The sequence below is a fragment of the Schistocerca serialis genome, chromosome 10, assembly GCF_023864345.2.
Source record: "Schistocerca serialis cubense isolate TAMUIC-IGC-003099 chromosome 10, iqSchSeri2.2, whole genome shotgun sequence".
NCBI classification, from domain to species: domain Eukaryota; kingdom Metazoa; phylum Arthropoda; class Insecta; order Orthoptera; family Acrididae; genus Schistocerca; species Schistocerca serialis.
In genome coordinates this window covers 82,409,962-82,429,884 of record NC_064647.1, presented here as the reverse complement: position 1 = coordinate 82,429,884, position 19,923 = coordinate 82,409,962, and the positions used below count along the sequence as shown (strand labels likewise).

At 45.2% G+C, this 19,923-nt stretch overlaps 1 protein-coding gene across 2 annotated transcripts in view; it reads right to left on the bottom strand.

Moving 5' to 3' along the window:
• The window catches only part of LOC126424846 (uncharacterized), a 289,952-nt gene that overhangs the window by 107,414 nt on the left and 162,615 nt on the right, over positions 1 to 19,923 (bottom strand). For both annotated transcript variants that reach the window (XM_050087655.1, XM_050087656.1), the window contains exon 5: positions 5,003 to 5,389. In XM_050087655.1, coding sequence (XP_049943612.1) covers positions 5,003 to 5,389 — 387 coding nt within the window. The remainder of the gene's footprint in view (positions 1 to 5,002; positions 5,390 to 19,923) is intronic.

Here is a 19,923-nt window from a genome sequence, read left to right as displayed (position 1 = left end):
GAAACGAATGGTAAAACCGATGACATGAGAAAAAATGCAACGAGTCTCCAGAAGTCAGGAGATAAGAGCCATGTGGTACTCACTGGTGTCGAGGTCAGAGGGCAAGGAAGGGCGTTCAATACATAACACATTCTCGGCCAATGTAGCTTGAACTTTCTTCTGGGACGTCACTTCAGCGCCCATAGTTTCATGAACTTCCGATATGTGGCAGCACTATATCTAGCCTTCGAAAAGGCTTCTGTAACGGAGGAGCATTCCAAGCAGAGAGCTGTTATTGAGTTTCTTTTGGTGGAAAGCCAGCCCGTCGCAGAAATCCATAGGCACTTGCAGAATATCTAGGGAGAGCTGACAGTGAACAAAAGCACGGCGAGTCGTTGGACCCTCACATCTGTCATTATCGCAACAAGGTCGTGCAGAACCTTGCAATGTCTCTCTTGCTGGCCTGCCGCATACACCTGCGACTTCCGCAATGCTGGAACGTGGAGACACTCTCTCTCGAGGTGATCGACGGATCACAGTCGAACACCTCGCTGCTCAACTAGACGTCACTGTCGGTAGCGCTGACACACTCGTCCAGCGGTTGACCTACTCAAAGGTGTGTGCCCGCCTAACAGGAGACTATACAGAGCAACAAAAGACCATCTGCGCGGATCTGGATGCGTGTTATGAATCTGTTGTTGACAATTTTTGTCGAACTTCATTGCAAGCGATGAAACGTGTGTTCATCACTTCGAACCGGAAACAAAACGGCAACATTTGGTGTGGCGTCACACCACCTCTCCACCGAGGAAAAATATCAAAACCACACACTCAGCCAGTAAAACCATGGCGACGGTCTGATGGGACTCTGAAGCTGTTACTCTGTTTGATGTCCTGCCTCACTGTGCAACGATGAAGTGTGAAGTGTATTGTGCTACCACCAGGAAAATCAATAAACGACTTTAGCGTGTTCGTTACCACAAAAACGCAAGCGAACTTCTTCTTCTTCTACGTGAAAACGCAACGCCTTACAAGCTTCCTCATTCCTTATATTATCAGTCCAACTAATTTTCAACATTCGTCTGTAGCACCACATCTCAAATGCTTCGATTCTCTTCTGTTCTGGTTTTCCTACAGTCCATTTTTCACATCAGTACAATGCTGTGCTCCAAACGTACACTCTCTGAATTTTTTCCTCAAATTAAGGCCTATGTTTGATACTAGTAGACATCTCTTTGCCAGGAATGCCCTTTGCCAGTACTCGTCTGCTTTTGATGTCCTTCTTGCTCCGTCCGTCAATGGTTATTTTTCTGCGTAGGCAGTAGAATTCCTTAACTTCGTCTACCTCGTGACCCCTCAATTCTGGCGGTAAGTTTTTTGCTGTTCTCATTTCTGCTACTTCCGTCTGTCTTCGATTTACTCTCAATCGATATCCTTAACTCATTAGATTGTTCGTTCCATTCAGCAGATACCGGTCGGAGTGGCCGCTCGACCGCAACGGTCGCAGGTTCGAATCCTGCCTCGGGCATGGATGTGTGTGATGTTTTTAGGTTAGTTAGGTTTAAGTAGTTCTACGTTCTAGGGGACTGGTGACCTCAGAAGTTAAGTCCAATAGTGCTCAGAGCCATTTGAACCATTCAGCAGATAATGTAATTCTCCTTCAATTTGACTCAGGACAGCAATGTCACCAGTGAATCGTATCACTGATATCTTTTCACTTTGATTTTTAATACCACTCCTGAACCTTTCTTTTATTTGCTACTTCGATGTGCAAATTGATCAGTAGGGGCGAAAGACTACATTCCTGTGTCATACCCTTTTTAGTATAACCTTCGTTTTTGGTCGTTCACTTTTATTATTCCCCCTTGCCTCTTGTACATGTTGTATATTACTCGTCTCTCCCTATAGTTTACTCCTATTTGTGTCAGAATTCCGAATATCTTGCACCATTTTACATTGTCGAGCGCTTTTTCCAGGTCGACAAATCCTATGAATATACTAAGATACCATCGATGACCATGCAGCTCGTTAGAATGAAATCACAATGAAATGAACAGCCTTAGCTGCTTACAGGCGTTGACATACGTCAACGGGGACAGATGAAAATGTGTGCCCCGACCGGGACACGAACCCGGGATCTCCTGCTTACATGGCAGACGCTCTATCCATCTGAGCCACCGAGGACACAGAGGATAGCGCGACTGCAGGGATTTATCTCTGGCACGCCTCCCGGTCGAGGCACACATTTTCATCTGTCTCCGTCGACGTATGTCAACGCCTGTAAGCAACTAACGGTGTTCATTTCATTGTCATTTCATTCTAATGAGCTGCATGGTCACCGATGGTATCTGTTCTTTCGGACATGTCCGAAAGAACAGATACCATCTTAGTATATATATATATAGTTAAGGCTCACCGGCCACTTGACCATCTTCTTCTTCTGTGCGAATGCACAATCAGTGCCCGAACTCTTACGGGAATCGGCAAGGCGCCGCGAGTAATGAGTATAATGGGCGGGGGCACTACGAATGTAGTGCGGGACAATACTTGGATGCATGACCTGTTAAACTAGCTGTGCGATAATTCTCGCACTTGTCAGCTTTTACAATCTTCGGAATTGTGTAGATGGTATTTTTCCGAAAGTCAGATGATATGTCGCCAGACTCATACTTTCTACATACCATCGTGAATATTTTTTGTTGCCACTTCCCCCAACGATTTTAGAAATTCTGGTAGAATCTTATCTATCCCTTCCGACTTATTTGATCTTAAGGCCTACAAAGCTCTTTTAAATTCTGACTCTAATACTGGATTCCCTATCTCTTCTAAATCGACTCATGTTTCTTTTTCTATCACATCAGACAAACTTCCCCTCATAGAGGCCTTCAATGTACTGTTTTTCACCTATCCACTCTCTCCCTTGCATTTACAGTGGAATTTCCGTTGCACTCTTAATGTTACTACCCTTGCTTTTAAGTTCACCGAAGGTTATTTTGACTTTCCTATACCCTCGGTCAGTCCTTCTAACAATCATTTCTTTTTCCATTTCCTCGCATTTTTCACGCAGCCATTTCATCTTAACTTCCCTACACTTCCTATTTATTTGATTCCTCAGCGACTATCATTTCTGTATTCCTTAATTTTCCTGAACATTTTTGTACTTTCTTCTTTCATCTATCAACTGAAGTATTTCTTCTGTTATCCATGGTTTCTTCGCACCTATGTTTTTCTTTCCAACTTCTGCGATTGCCCTTTCTAGAGGTCCATTCCTCTTCAACTGTACTGGCTACTGAGCTACTCCTTATTGGTGTATCTATAGCCTTAGAGAGCTTTAAACGTACCTCGTCATTCCTGAGTAGTTCTGACACCATTTCATTGCGTATATATTCTTCCTGACTGGTCTCTTAATCTTCAGCCTACTCTTCATCACTACTACATTGTGATCTATATTTGCACCTGGGTACGCCTTGCAATGCAGTTCCTGACTTTGGAAATTCTGCCTGACGACGATGTAATTTAACTGATATCTTCCCATATCACCCGGCCTCTTCCAAGTACACCTCCTCTTGTGATTCTTGACCAATGTATTCGCTGTTACTAGCTGAAATTTATTACAGAACTGAATTAGTCTTTCTCGTCTCATTCCTCTTCCCAAGACCATATTCTCCTGTAACCTTTTCTTCTTCCCCTATAACAAAATTCCAGCCCCCAATGACTATTATATTTTCATCTCCCTTCACGTATTGTATTACCCTTTCAGTATTCTCACATACTTTCTCTGTCTCTTCATCTTCATCTCTTCATATTCACCTTGCGACGTCAACTATCGTTGTCGGTGTTGGTTCACTGTCGATTCTGATAAGAACAATTATATCAGTGAACTTAGGCAACGTAGTCTATGGAGAGCAACGACCTGACGCTGTATTTAAGTTAGACTGAACAGTCAAACAAACATTATTGCGATCTTGACAGTTCATTCAAACTTAACTATCACTGAACTGTTCACTGTAACACACTCTCTGCCCCACCTTCCTATTCATAACAAATCCCACATCTGTTACGCCATTTTTCACTGCCGTTGATTTTACCCTATACTCATCTGACCATAAATCCTTGTCTTCTTTCCATTTCACTTCATTGACCACTATTATATATAGGTTCAGCCTTACATTTCCCTTTCCAGATTTTCTAGCTTCCCTACCACGCTGAAGCTTTTGACATTCCACGACCCGACTCATAGAACGTAATCCTTTCATTGGTTATTTAATTTTTTTTCGCATGGCCACCTCCCCTTCGGCAGATCCGAATGGGGGACTATTCCGGAATCATTTGCCAATGGAGAGATCATCATGTCACTTTTTCAATTACAGGCTACATGTCCTGTGGATACGCGTTTTGTGTATTTAATGCAGTGATTTGATTGCTTTCTGCATACTCATGTCATTGAACATTATTGATTCTTCCTCCTTTAGGGGCAGTTTCCCAACCCAAGGACAAGAGTGCCCTGAACTTCTGTCTTCTCCTCAGTCTTCTTTAACAAGGCCATTGGCAGAATGAGAGTGGCTTCTTATGACAGATATCTTCGTCAATGCTGGTTATTAACCAAAATTTAAGCAGCGATGGGTTTGGAACCTGGGACCGAGAGCGTTTTAATTACTAATAAAGACGCTACCCCTAGGCCACGGGCACTACTGGAGAAGGGCACGAGCGACATCTCAGGAGTAAGGGACTCGCCTGTGTCGAGGTCAGAGAGTTGGCTGGCAGGTTCTCTGGCCTGCTGGAGGTTGTTCACAATGTTGCAGCTGGACAGGGCAAGCACATATTTCCATTGGAGCAGGGCACGGTGAAAACCTCACGAGGTAGGGACAGTATGGTACTCACCGGAGTCGAGGTCAGAGTACTGGATGGCAGGTCGTCTGGCCTGCTGGAGGTTGGCCAAAATGTTACGACTGGACAGCATGGCGTCCACGGGTAGAGTAGGGAATAAAAACATCTCGGGAGATAGGTTCAGCGTGGTACTCACCGGAGTCGACGTCAGAGTACTGGATAGCAGGTTCTCTGGCCTGCTGGAGGTTGGCCACGATGTTGCGGTTGGAGAGCATGACGCCCTTTGGCAGCCCTGTCGTGCCGCTGGAGTAGGGCATGATGAACACTTGGTCTGGGGAGGTGAGGGCGCCCGGCAGCTCTCCCTCGGGCGCGGCCCGCTGCACCAGCTGCTGGAAGTCCGCCGCGCCCTCGGGGGTGGCGCCGGGATCTAGGGCAGTGCTGGAGGCGGCCGCCGGCACAGTCACCAGCAGGCGTGGCGGGGGCAGGCCCGCCTCCTGGAAGGCGCGCACCACCGTGCCGTGGAGGGCCGGAGTCGTCACCGCTGCCGAGGGCCGGCAGTCGCGCAGCTGTTTGGACAGCTCCTCTGTGGGCAGGTTAGGTCACTCGTCGAGACAGATCGACAAAAGCTGCTAAGCACCTGGAAAATACTGTCTGAGTTTAGTGTAGGTTAGTAGATACATATATTATGAAATGGTGCAATAATCTTTGATGGCTAGAATGCCTGCCAGAATGCAGATTAAGTATTTTACCAGAGCTGAGTGGTTATGTGATGAGTGGGTGTTGTGTTGGATGCTTATTCTGCACTGGCTTTTATGCCCGTTGCTGATACTACAGAGTTGTTTCTGGGAACTGGCCAAGTCTGAGCTGTTGTAAACACAACCAACTGCAGGAACGCCTTGGGCTGCGGATCGGAGCCGCCAGGCGGGGAAGCCGCCGGCGAGGGAGCACACACCACCGGGTAAACACAAGGACGAGTCGGACGACAGACCAGCGCAACCGACAACAACCGACCACGACCCACTATGACCGACACAACACGGAAGAGATAATCAACGGAGGCTTGTAGAAACCACAACACCAAACACCAACAGTAAATCCACTCGGAACCAGAGCCAGGCAAAAGTCAACAACGAGCAACGACAAGAAAACGCAGTACCGCCGAGATAGAAGCTCAATCCAGAGCGAGTACCAGACTGACTTGACTAGGGCAGAGAGGGTCCCTATATACGAAACCGGAGGGAGAGGCTATTGGCCGCTGTCTGCACGTGGCGTAGCGGTGGCGCCCTCGCTGCGCGAGAGTTGCTGCGCGGAATAGCCGCCGTGGAGGCGGAGCCCTCTATGGGCTGACCAAGTCCATTTGTTCTGGCGCGTGTTCGACTTCTGCGGCGTGAGTTACTAGATGAGCCATTACCTGGATTTGTTGGCCAAGTATAATGTGGGCCTGCCATTCTCCACAACCGGTTTATGCTGCCAAAACTATAGTGTGGGCTTGTTCAAATACGAGGAGCGTTCAATAAGAAATGCAACACTATCTTTCCGTTCAATTTCTGTTGGAGAAAATGCTGAATTTGTTATAGCACATCGTCGAACATTGCCGCTTTATCCCCTATAGTTACCTGACGTTCCGATAGGCAGTGGCGCTGTATGTCGGTTTCAAAATAGTCTGCAACGGAGGTGCGTTCCAAGCACCCAAAACCAGAGCATTGCAGGTATTCATAGGCACTTGCAGATATCTGGCAGTGAACAAAAGCACGGTGAATCGTTGGGCGAGGCGACCCGTCCCATCTACCACGTGCCGGCCAACCACACACAACTGTGACTCAGGAAAATGAAGAAACGAATTCAGCGCATTCGTCGGTGCAAAATTGCAAACGAAATTTTCGTTCTCCATGACAAAACGAGGCCTCACGAAAGTCTTCGCACCCGAGAGGAGCTCACGAAACTTCATTGGACTGTTCTTCCTCATCCCCCCTACAGCCCGGGTCTCGCACCTTCCGTCGTCCATGTGTTTGGAGCAATGCAGGATGCATACCGCGGGAAGCACTATGTCGATGAGGGTGATGTTATTGATGCAGCAAGACGCTGGCTCCGAGGTCAACCATTGGAGTGGTACCGTGCGGGCATACAGGCCGTCCCAGTAAGGTGGCGTAAGGCAGTCGCGTTTAACGGAGATTATGTTGAACAACAGGGTTTTTTAAGTAAAAGAGAGGGGAATAATGTGGTATACTGCGATCCAACCTTCTTTCAGAAAAAAAATACGTTGCATGAATTTTGGACCCCCTTCGTAATATTGTTACAATGTACACTAGCAAAAACAGTAGAAGTATTATCTGATTAGAACCAACGTTGTACATAATCGTAATGTATGTAAATAAGCAAGACTGCTATGATCTGGTTCAAAATGGTTCAAATGGGTCTGAGCACTATGGGACTTAACATCTGAGGTCATGAGTCCTTTAGAACTTAGAACTACTTAAACGTAACCAACCTAAGGACATCACACACATCCATGCCCGAGTCATGATTCGAACCTGCGACCGTAGCGGTGGCGCTGTTCCAGACTGAAGCGCCTAGAACCGGACGGCCACACCGGCCGGCTGCTGTGATCTGTATTGGCTCGAATGGTCATCTGCATTAGTGTTGCCACCCTGAGATTCCACCATCTCGCCCGCCAGCGTATATGATGAGCCATCTCTGCACCGGATGGTTGATAAACACTGCGACGTACAGCGGAAACTGCTGTGTCTTTCTGTCAGACTTGACAAAGTACAAAAGCGGCACCATTGTGGGTTCAGCACACGGGTGGGTGGTCGAAATGGTGTATGCCCCACGATATTTGGGCCGTTCTCATATGACAGTGGTCCGAGATGTGAGCGAAACCACAAGTGTCGTCGATGTCAGGCCACAACAAAGGAGAACTGCTCTACTGCGCATCAAGCACACTGTAGGGATGAGAAAATCCGACCGGTTAAAACCGATGCCGGTATTTTAGTCCTGAGCAACCGGTACTTTTCGATATTTCTTTGGTCTCGGTTATAACTGGTTTTTAATTTTCTACTAATAACCGGGTAAAGAAGAAAGAAGAATACAATAATTCCAATCCCAAAGAAAGCAGGTGTTGACAGATGTGAAAATTACCGAACTATCAGTTTAATAAGTCACAGCTGCAAAATACTAACACGAATTCTTTACAGACGAATGGAAAAACTTGTAGAAGCGGACCTCGGGGAAGATCAGTTTGGATTCCGTAGAAATGTTGGAACACGTGAGGCAATACTAACCTTACGACTTATCTTAGAAGAAAGATTAAGAAAAGGCAAACCTACGTTTCTAGCATTTGTAGACTTAGAGAAAGCTTTTGACAATGTTGACTGGAATATTCTCTTTCAAATTCTAAATGTGGCAGGGGTGAAATACAGGGAGCGAAAGGCTATTTACAATTTGTACAGCAATCAGATGGCAGTTATAAGAGTCGAGGGGCATGAAAGGGAAGCAGTGGTTGGGAAAAGAGTGAGACAGGGTTGTAGCCTCTCCCCGATGTTATTCAATCTGTATATTGAGCAAGCAGTAAAGGAAACAAAAGAAAAATTCGGAGTAGGGATAAAAATTCATGGGGAAGAAGTAAAAACTTTGAGGTTCGCCGATGACATTGTAATTCTGTCAGAAACAGCAAATGACTTGGAAGAGCAGTTGAACGGAATGGACAGTGTCTTGAAAGGAGGATATAAGATGAACATCAACAAAAGCAAAACGAGGATAATGGAATGTAGTCAAATTAAGTCGGGTGATGCTGCGGGAATTAGATTAGGAAATGAGACACTTAAAGTAGTAAAGGAGTTATGCTATTTAGGGAGTAAAATAACTGATGATGGTCGAAGTAGAGAGGATATAAAATGTAGACTGGCAATGGCAAGGAAATTGTTTCTGAAGAAGAGAAATTAACGTCGAGTGTAGATTTAAGTGTCAGGATGTCGTTTCTGAAAGTATTTGTATGGAGTGTAGCCATGTATGGAAGTGAAACATGGACGATAACTAGTTTGGACAAGAAGAGAATAGAAGCTTTCGAAATGTGGTGCTACAGAAGAATGCTGAAGATTAGGTGGGTAGATCACATAACTAATGAGGAGGTATTGAATAGGATTGGCGAGAAGAGGAGTTTGTGGCACAACTTGACTAGAAGAGGGGATCGGTTGGTAGGACATGTTTTGAGGCATCAAGGGTTCACAAATTTAGCATTGGAGGGCAGCGTGGAGGGTAAAAATCGTAGAGGGAGACCAAGAGATGAATACACTAAGCAGATTCAGAAGGATGTAGGTTGCAGTAGGTACTGGGAGATGAAGAACCTTGCACAGGATAGAGTAGCATGGAGAGCTGCATCAAACCAGTCTCAGGACTGAAGACCGCAACAACAACAACAACAACAACAACGGGGTAAAAAGCCGAAATACCGATTAGCCATAAAATTTTTCGTATTTAAATAAACGTTTTTTAAAGAATGATTATTATTATAGAAAATGATAAAAGTGATCAGTGCTGTTTTTATAACTAAGCCGATACAAACGAGCGACAAACCCATGGTGCACGGACTCGTACAGCACTGCTCAAACAGTATTGTACTTGTAAGCATCTGGCGTGGCCAATTAGATGGCACGTGTGTACATACAGTGCACTAGACTTGTCACATACTGTCTGTTTGGTAGTTTCTCTCTGTCGTCGCCGGACATCAGTTGTATTACAGAGTGGCGCCGTCCCCAGTCTGGAAGCATTGCATGAAGTGCTGTACCAGTGAAGTACAACACTCCATTTGCTTTAAAAGATTAAAAAGGGGAGCACCTACAATGAACTAAGGAGAAAACTTAACAGGGTATTCATAGATACAAAAAAAATAGAACGCAGTTGATCTGCTGTCGTCGGCCGCAGTGGCCATGTGGTTCTGGGCGCTACAGTCTGGAACCGCGCCACCGCTACGGTCGCAGGTTCGAATCCTGCCTCGGGCATAGATGTGTGTGATGTCCTTAGGGTAGTTAGGTTTAAGTAGTTCTAAGTTCTAGGGGACTGATGACCAAAGAAGTTAAGTCCTATAGTGCTCAGAGCCATTTGATGCGCTGTCTGTGTCTATATAACATGCATTTCTCTGAAGCCCTTGGAAACAGACAAATTAACATGAAAAATATAGTCCTTCGTAGTCAATTGCCAGGCTTTAGCACTGACTATTCGTAATGTTCAAATAGTGGTATGATCCCCGATTAAAACATGATTTTTGAGCAGAGCTTGAAAAAATTATGATCAGTAGGAGAACGATGGTAATTTTTTTTAGTTGTCAACGGTTTATCACTTTTCGAGAAAAGCGTGGAACCGTGGATGGACAAAATTTTCGTTTACTTTTTTCCAATGTTCGATTTCTACGTTTATTACAAGATATAATAAGAATAAAAGACCGAAAATCGATTATTTCAGAAGCCGGTTATTTTGAGCGGGTTTGAGCGGTTTTAAAGTGACTTTGAAAAAACCGGTACAATGGAAAACCGGTTGTTTCAGCGATAACCGCCATCCCTAGCACACTGCAAGCCCCTCAACCTGCTCGTGGCGTCTGGGCACATGTAATGGAGACGCTACAACACGCCATGTTATCCCAAGCTATTGGTCGAAGACTTGTAGAATGCATGTTACTGATTCATCACCACACGCCTAGCCTGGCAATAACAAAATGACACAACGGCTGCATTTAAGATGTGCTATGAGTGAGTTTCTACAGGGTGACAATTATTGAACTACATAAAAAAAACGTAAATTAGTTACAAACTGCGGCGTGCACACACCTTATTCAACATGTGAACGTCTCTATAGATATTCGGATTTAGGTTACGACATGTTCGGTATGCCTGCCATCATTGGCGATGATGTGGTGCAGACGAATAGTGAAATTCTTCATGACCCGTTGAAGTGTCGGAACATCGATGCTGTCGATGACCTGAGCCGTTTTTAGCTCATCAATGGTTCTGGGGGTATTGCCGTACACCTTCTCTGTAATATAGCCTCACGAAAACGAATCGCTTGTGTTCAGGTCCGGAGAATATAGCGGGCAATCGTGCCCCATGTCAGTGACCTCTGGGTACCGCAGAGCCGGAATGCGGTCCCCAAAGTGCTCCTCCAGGACATCAAACACTCTCCTGCTTCGATGGGGTCGAGCTCCGTCTTGCGTGAACCACATCTTGTCGAAATCACGTTTAATTTTGGATAATGGTGACGAAATCATCTTCCGAAACCTTTACGTACCGTTCGGCAGTCACCGTGCCATCAAGGGATATCGCACCGATTATTCCGTGACTGGACACTGCACACCACACAGTCAGCCGTTGACGATGGAGAGACTTCTCGATCGCGAAATACGATTTCTCCGACCCCCAAATGCGCCAATTTTGCTTATTGACGAACTCATCCAAATGAGAGTGGGTGTGGTGTCACCGTCAGACACCACACTTGCTAGGTGGTAGCCTTTAAATCGGCCGCGGTCAGGTAGTATACGTCGGACCCGCGTGTCGCCACTATCAGTGATTGCAGACAGAGCGCCGCCACACGGCAGGTCTAGAGAGACTTCCTAGCACTCGCCCCAGTTGATCAGCCGACTTTGGTAGCGATGGTTCACTGACAAAATACGCTCTCATTTGCCGAGACGATAGTTTAGCATAGTCTTCAGCTACGTCATTTGCTACGACCAAGCAAGGCGCCATAATCAGTTACCATTGATATTGTGAATCATGTACCGTCAAGAACGACGTTCATCATTAACGGATTAAAGTTAAGTATTCCACCAGCTACGTCCGTTTTTCTAAATTCTAATTTCCTTGTCCTGTTCCAGACCTCACGCCAGCCTGCCTGAGCTAAAACGCGTGCATTTCGGCCTCCTCTAGTAACACGGTGTTGGCTCTCCTGCCAACCACAACAGTAGGCTTCGTCGCTAAACCAAACCACACACGCGCATACTAATTCCCATCACGCCCCGTGGCCAACGGTGCAATTTGAACATCGTAACGCAAACCGTACACAAGTTATGACGATTTTATTTCATATAGTCCAATAACTTTCACCAAGTACACTACTCTGGATCAACACTGACTATGGATGGCAGTGTCTAGGAAAGGGGACCCGTTCTGCCAACGTTGAGGGATACAAAGATGTTATTTCTAGTAGCGCCATGAAATGAGCAAACATCTTGTTACCTCTGGTAGAGATTCAGGGAATTCTGACGCCTATCTCGTTCCTCCCAAACATCCTTTCCGTCACATGTTTCCCACGGACACATACGTCCTTTACTATGACATTTTCTCCACTTCCACAATCATTTCCATCTTTCGCAGCCGGTATTACCAGGAACACATATCAGCCTCACCTCCGTAGAACGGAAAGAAATCATGTAACCAACATGACGTCGTAAATGTATTCACTTAGAATTTTATTTATGTTCCTATCACTTTTATAAATGGAATGCTGAAGAGTGACAACTACGCTGCTGCCAACCTGTCGCCTGCAGGAGGAATGTAAATGACGAGAAAATAAACTACTGAGGGAATGGAAACGGTGAGTAAATAAAAAAAGCTTTTGGGCCAGGAAACAAAATAATAACGAATGTATACATTGATTTTCTTAGTCCAAGTACCTCCTACTACACACGGTAGTCAAAACAGTTTGTAAAAGAATATTATCTGCTGATTCGAAAAAAAATGATTCAACATATCAAGCAAGACATGGATTTTCAGATGACCATGACAGACAGATTGGGTGAACATAGTGTACTCTCCAAGCTGTTGCGCTTCAGTCCGGAACCGCGCGACTGCTACAGTCGCAGGTTCGAATCCTGCCTCGGGGATGGATGTGTGTGATGTCATTAGGTTAGTTAGGTTTAAGTAGTTCTTAGGGGACTGATGACCTCAAATGTTAAGTCCCATAGTGCTCAGAGCCATTTGAACCAAGCTGTTGCATCGCGACTCCGTTGGGTGTTATGAACCGTTCTTGCGACGCTCAGCAGAACGAAATCTACATCTACATCTACATCCACACTCCGTAAGCCACCTGACGGTGTGTGGCGGAGGGTACCTTGAGTACCTCTATCGGTTCTCCCTTCTATTCCAGTCTCGTATTGTTCGTGGAAAGAAGGATTGTCGGTATGCCTATGTGTGGGCTCTAATCTCTCTGATTTTATCCTCATGGTCTCTTCGCGAGATATGCGTAGGAGGGAACGATATACTGCTTGACTCCTCGGTGAAGGTATGCTCTCGAAACTTCAACAAAAGCCCGTACCGAGCTACTGAGCGTCTCTCCTGCAGAGCCTTCCACTGGAGTATATCTATCATCTCGGTAACGCTTTCGCGGTTACTAAATGATCCTGTAACGAAGCGCGCTGCTCTCCGTTGGATCTTCTCTATCTCTTCTATCAACCCTATCTGGTACGGATCCCACACTGCTGAGCAGTATTCAAGCAGTGGGCGAACAAGAGTACTGTAACCTACTTCCTTTGTTTTCGGATTGCATTTCCTTAGGATTCTTCCAATGAATCTCAGTCTGGCATCTGCCTTACCGACGATCAACTTTATATGATCATTCCATTTTAAATCACTCCCAATGCGTACTCTCAGACAATTTATGGAATTAACTGCTTCCAGTTGTTGACCTGCTATTGTTGTTGTTGTTGTTGTTGTGGCCTTCAGTCCTGAGACTGATTTGATGCAGCTCTCCATGCTACTCTATCCTGTGCAAGCTTCTTCATCTCCCAGTACCTACTGCAACCTACATCCTTTTGAATCTGCTTAGTGTATTCATCTCTTGGTCTCCCTCTACCATTTTTACCCTCCACGCTGCTCTCCAATACTAAATTGGTGATCCCTCAATGTCTCAGAACATGCCCTACCAACCGATCCCTTCTTCTAGTCAAGTTCTGCCACAAGCTCCTCCCCAATTCAATTCAATACCTCCTCATTAGTTATGTGATCTAAGCTAAATGATAAGGGATCTTTCTTTCTATGTATTCGCAGCACATTACACTTGTCTACATTGAGATTCAATTGCCATTCCCTGCACCATGCGTCAGTTCGCTGCTGATCCTCCTGCATTTCAGTACAACCTCTCGATATACCACAGCATCATCCGCAAAAAGCCTCAGTGAACTTCCGATGTCATCCACAAGGTCATTTATGTATATTGTGAATAGCAACGGTCCTACGACACTTCCCTGCGGCACACGTGAAATCACTCTTCGGAAGACTTCTCTCCATTGAGAATGACACGCTGCGTTCTCTTATCTAGGAACTGTTCAATCCAATCACACAATTGGTCTGATAGTCCATATGCTCTTACTTTGTTCATTAAACGACTGTGGGGAACTGTATCGAACGCCTTGCGGAAGTCAAGAAACATGGCATCTATTCAGAGGGATGCGAGCGTGTGGCTGAAGCCCAGACACCATCTCAAAAGAACGAAAGAGCCGCGATTCAGAAAGCTGCAGAGGCGACATAAGCCGGCGAGCATCTCTGCAGAGTGAAGTCTGGCAGTACTGCAGCTCAGGGTAGACTCGTTCAGGTACTGGCTAAATGGGGAAAGCTAAGAAAGTGAAATGATCACCCAACGGCGAAGCCCACCTGCTACAGGGTGTTGTGTCTTCCGAGGCAAGGATGCGGCTGTTGGATAAATAGAGGGCAGAAGACTCTCATGAAATAATCCCCCCTCCCCCTCTCACTCTCACATGTTCTCAAATGCTCTGCGCACGACCGTATCGAGATGTGCATATGATGAAGATCGCCACCATCTTCATCAGATGCTGACCGAGGTGGAGGCTACTGCAGTGCCAGATCAAGTATCGAGTCATCTGCCGAGGACTTCGCCTCCAGTAGCAGCAGGCATTCACCCGAGATAGAGACCGAATGTAGACAACTTGGCATTTTCGCATTACTGGGTCTCTCTCTCTCTCTCTCTCTGGATGACTTCCTTCTGCTGGCAACCACTTCCCTAATGTGGCGCATGTTTGAGCCTGGGCTACATTTTCAATCTGGGCTACAGTCTCTCTATTGATGTATGTCAATTTGGAAACTTCCATCGTTACTGATCGCCGCCCAGTGAGGGCACACGGCTATTGCTTTGTCTGTACTGTATGTGTCGCATTGAAAACTATCTATCCTAGTATGTTACTTGGCCACCATAAGTTTGTCAGGCTACTAAGAGTCGCATCTGACTCACTTTGGAAGCAGCTTCTCAGACAATGATGCCCTTCATCATTGGTGCTCCTGTTCTAAATGGCTCTGAGCATTATGGGACTTAACAGCTATGGTCATCAGTCCCCTAGAACTTAGAACTACTTAAACCTAACTAACCTAAGGACATCACACAACACCCAGCCATCACGAGGCAGAGAAAATCCCTGACCCCGCCGGGAATCGAACCCGGGAACCCGGGCGTGGGAAGCGAGAACGCTACCGCACGACCACGAGATGCGGTCCTGCTCCTGTTCTGGATCCCGAGTGGGCATTTGTTGATCCTAGCACTTGGTATGCTGACCTCTGCTGACATCTTCGAGGGGCGATAGCCTCCGACCTGCTGTAATTTCGCCTATGTACTAAAATGAATAAAGGATTGTCGTAACCATGGATGTTTTATTAAATTAACGGCTCACAAACGATTCCAGCCACCACACTCTCCATAACCAACATTCCAGCGAGGGCATGGAACCTTCTCCTGACCTTCAAATGGTAGATTCCGCTGACCTGGGATGAACTCCAGATCCCAACTAAGCAGAACAGCCGGTCGCGGAGGCCGAGCGGTTCTAGGTGCTCTAGTCCGGAACCGCGCGACTGATAGGGTCGCAGGTTCGAATCCTACCTCGGGCATGGATGTGTGTGATGTCCTTAGTTAGGTTTAAGTAGATCTAAGTTCTAGGGGACTGATGACCACAGATCTTAAGTCCCGTAGTGCTCAGAGCCATTTGAACCATTTTTCAAGCAGAACAGGTAAACAGTTCGATTACATAATCCCTAGTTTTACAGAATCTAGCATGCCATTTTAACAGGTGTGGCACGTACAGACAACAAAGTGGTGTACATCGGAAAAGTGGGACAGGAACATTATTCCTCAGAATACAAATAAACACTGCCTGACATAAAATGTGAAGCAGCGAGGCGACGTGGTGGGTTGTCAATGTAGCACTGTGGACACATGCACAATAAGCGGATATGTAAGTGATTAAGAGTTGCAATTCACCGTGATAGACAGAACGACCATGAAGTAGTGTGATTCGTGTTTAGTGTTGTTAGCAGGCCTGATAGGATGGAGGAGGGATGTAGACAGCATCAGGTGTTCAGAAATCACTGGGAAGGAGACGCCGCGTACACCTATGAGACAGCGCCATCAGCATCTGACAGCATGAAAAGAGCCTCATTATGGGCTTGTGTTTGGCCGGCTGTTCGAATCGCGCAGTATCCAGATATGCTGCGCATTTGGATGTGGTCCTATATTCGATTGCATGGAAATACGAAGGTAGTCATATTCGGCAAGGTTCTGCCCACCGCAAGAGAGGACTGTCATATTGTGCACCAATCAAATCGTAACCTCTTCACATCTGTGCCAGCCATCCAGCAACACTCTCCACCATTCCACATCAATGGTCAGGGACTAACAGCAGCTGGATTAGTGAATTACCGTCTCGCATGTGGACTACCGTTAGCATCTTAACACAAACGGCTGCATTTTGGAATGGTGCTCTGACTGGGAAGACTTGGATGTTTATGAACGAAACTACACAGTGTTCAGCGATGACCTGTTGCTGTGTGATCGTCAGCGAGTATTGTGACCACATGGGGAGAGGTCCCATTGCTCCAATGTTTTGGAAAGGCACACCTGTGTAATTCCTGGCGTCATGGTGTAGAAAGCCACTGAGTATGACTTCAGGTCGCGGCTGGTAAGGACTGAGGGAACTCTGAAGGTTGTTGTTGTTGTGGTCTTCAGTCCTGAGACTGGTTTGATGCAGCTCTGCATGCTACTCTATCCTGTGCAAGCTTCTTCATCTCCCAGTATTTATTACAACCTACATCCTTCTGAATCTGCTTAGTGTATTCATCTCTTCGTCTCCCTCTACGATTTTTACCCTCCACCCTGCCCTCCAATGCTAAATTTGTGATCCCTTGATATCCTACCAACCGGTCCCTTCTTCTTGTCAAGTTGTGCCACAAACTGCTCTTCTCCCCAATTCTATTCAATACCTTCTCATTAGTTATGTGATCTACCCATTTAATCTTCAGCATTCTTCTGTAGCACCACATTTCGAAAGCTTTTATTCCCTTCTTGTCCAAACTATTTATCGTCCATGTTCACTTCCATACATGGCTACACTCCATACAAATACTTTCAGAAACGACTTCCTGGCACTTAAATCTATACTCGATGTTAACAAATTTCTCTTCTTCAGAAACGCTTTCCTTGCCATTGCCAGTCTACATTTTATATCCTCTCTACTTCGATCATCATCAGTTATTTTGCTCCCTAAATAGCAAAACTTCTTTACTACTTTAAGTACCTCATTTCCTAATCTAATTCCCTCAGCATCACCAGACTTAATTCGACTACATTCCATTATCCTCGTTTTGCTTTTATTCATGTTCGTCTTATATCCTCCTTTCAAGACACTGTCCATTCCGTTCAACTGCTCTTCCAAGTCCTTTGCTGTCTCTGACAGAATTGCAATGTCATCGGCGAACCTTAAAGTTTTTATTCCTTCTCCATGGATTTTAATACCTACTCCGAATTTTTCTTTTGTTTCCTTTACTGCTTGCTCAATATACAGATTGAATAACATAGGGGAGGGGCTACAACCCTGTCTCACTTCCCTTCCCAACCACTACTTCCCTTTCATGCCCCTCGACTCTTATAACTGCGAGCTGGTTTCTGTACAAATTGTAAATAGCCTTTCGCTCTCTGTTTTTTACCCCTGCCACCTTTAGAATTTGAAAGAGAGTATTCCAGTCAACATTGTCAAAAGCTTTCTCTAAGTCTACAAATGCTAGAAACGTAGGTTTGCCTTTCCTTGATCTATTTTCTAAGATAAGTCGTATGGTCAGTATTGCCTCACGTGTTCCGACATTTCTACGGAATCCAAACTGATCTTCCCCGAGGTCGGCTTCTACCAGTTTCTCCATTCGTCAGTAAAGAATTCGCGTTCGTATTTTGCAGCTGTGACTTATTAAACTGATAGTTCGGTAATTTTCACATCTGTCAACACCTGCTTTCTTTGGGATTGGAATTATTATATTCTTCTTGAAGTCTGGGGGTATTTCGCCTGCCTCTTACATCTTGCTCACCAGATGGTAGAGTTTTGTCAGGACTGGCTCTCCCAAGGCTGTCAGTAGTTCCAATGGAATGTTGTCTACTCCTGGGGCCTTATTTCGACTCAGATCTTTCAGTGCTCTGTCAAACTCTTCACGCAGTATCGTATCTCCCATTTCATCTTCATCTACATCCTCTTCCATTTCCATAATATTGTCCTCAAGTACATCGCCCTTGTATAGACCCTCTACATACTCCTTCCACCTTTCTGCCTTCCCTTCTTTGCTTAGAACTGGGTTTCCATCTGAGCTCTTGATAGTCATACAAGTGGCTCTCTTTTCTCCAAAGATATCTTTAATTTTCCTGTAGGCCGTATCTATCTTACCCGTAGTGAGATAAGCCTCTACATCCTTACATTTGTCCCCTAGCCATCTTTGCTTAGCTATTTTACATTTCCTGTCGATCTCATTTTTGAGACGTTTGTATTCCTTTTTGCCTGCTTCATTTACTGCGTTTTTATATTTGCTCCTTTCATCAATTAAATTCAATATTTCTTCTGTTACCCAAGGATTCCTACTAGCCGTCGTCTTTTTACCTACTTGATCTTCTGCTGCCTTCACTACTTCATCCCTCAGAGCTGCCCAATCTTCTTCTACTGTATTTCTTTCCCCCATTCCTGTCAATTGTTCCCTTATGCTCTCCCTGAAACTCTGTACAACCTCTGGTTTAGTCAGTTTATCCAGGTCCCATCTCCTTAAACTCCCACCTTTTTGCAGTTTCTTCAGTTTTAATCTACAGTTCATAACCAATAGATTATGGTCAGAGTCCACATCTGCCCTGGAAATGACTTACAATTTAAAACCTGGTTCCTAAATCTCTGTCTTACCATTACCTTCTAGTATCTCCAGGATTCTTCCATGTATATAATCTTCTTACATGATTCTTGAAGCAAGTATTAGTTATGATAAAGTTATGCTGTGTGCAAAATTCTACCAGACGGCTTCCTCTTTTATCTCTTACCCCAATCCATATTCACCTACTATGTTTCCTTCTGTCCCTTTTCCTACTCTCGAATTCCAGTCCCTCATGACTATTAAATTTTCGTCTCCCTTCACTACCTGAATAATTTCTTTTACAACGTACAAGGTACAACGGTATATCATGGACATCCTGTCCCTGACAGAGCATACTGTATGTGACACGAGCTCGGACGTCAGTTCCGTCCCACTTCCACTAACCACGATACCGAGGACTATTTACAGCAGTTGTCTGCGTGCAGAGAGAACACAACGATTTCATGTCGACCTTTCCAACCGAATGAGTGTATGCATACAGTCTAGATGGGTTGCAACGTCGTACTGATAAATGGGCAAATACTGTCAAATCCTTGCTAAACCTATCTGGAGTTTTTAATTGCTACAATAATTCGTTTCCTCTTCCCCATCTCGATATTTCACTTTTTTTCAAGCCGTATAAATTACCTGAAGATAACGCTAGAAAATTTCTATGTTGCACTGTCACTGGAACGAGAGACAAACATTAAAATTCTACAAGAATCCATTCAGAGTGTTTAAGGATCCGATGGTCAAATAATCCTAGCTGTGAGGAAACATGATGCCGGACTGATTATCGTGAAAGGATTCCTACAAAAGTGTAATTATTTCATGAAACAGGTTCTTTACCAGTTTGTAACTATTGTTAACATCAGTTTATCAACATTGAGCTCTCTGTGGACTTATTTGCACGAAAAAATACGGCAACCGGCCACTTTTTTCCGGCTGCTGTATTTATTAAAGCAGTTAACTATTGCTGATT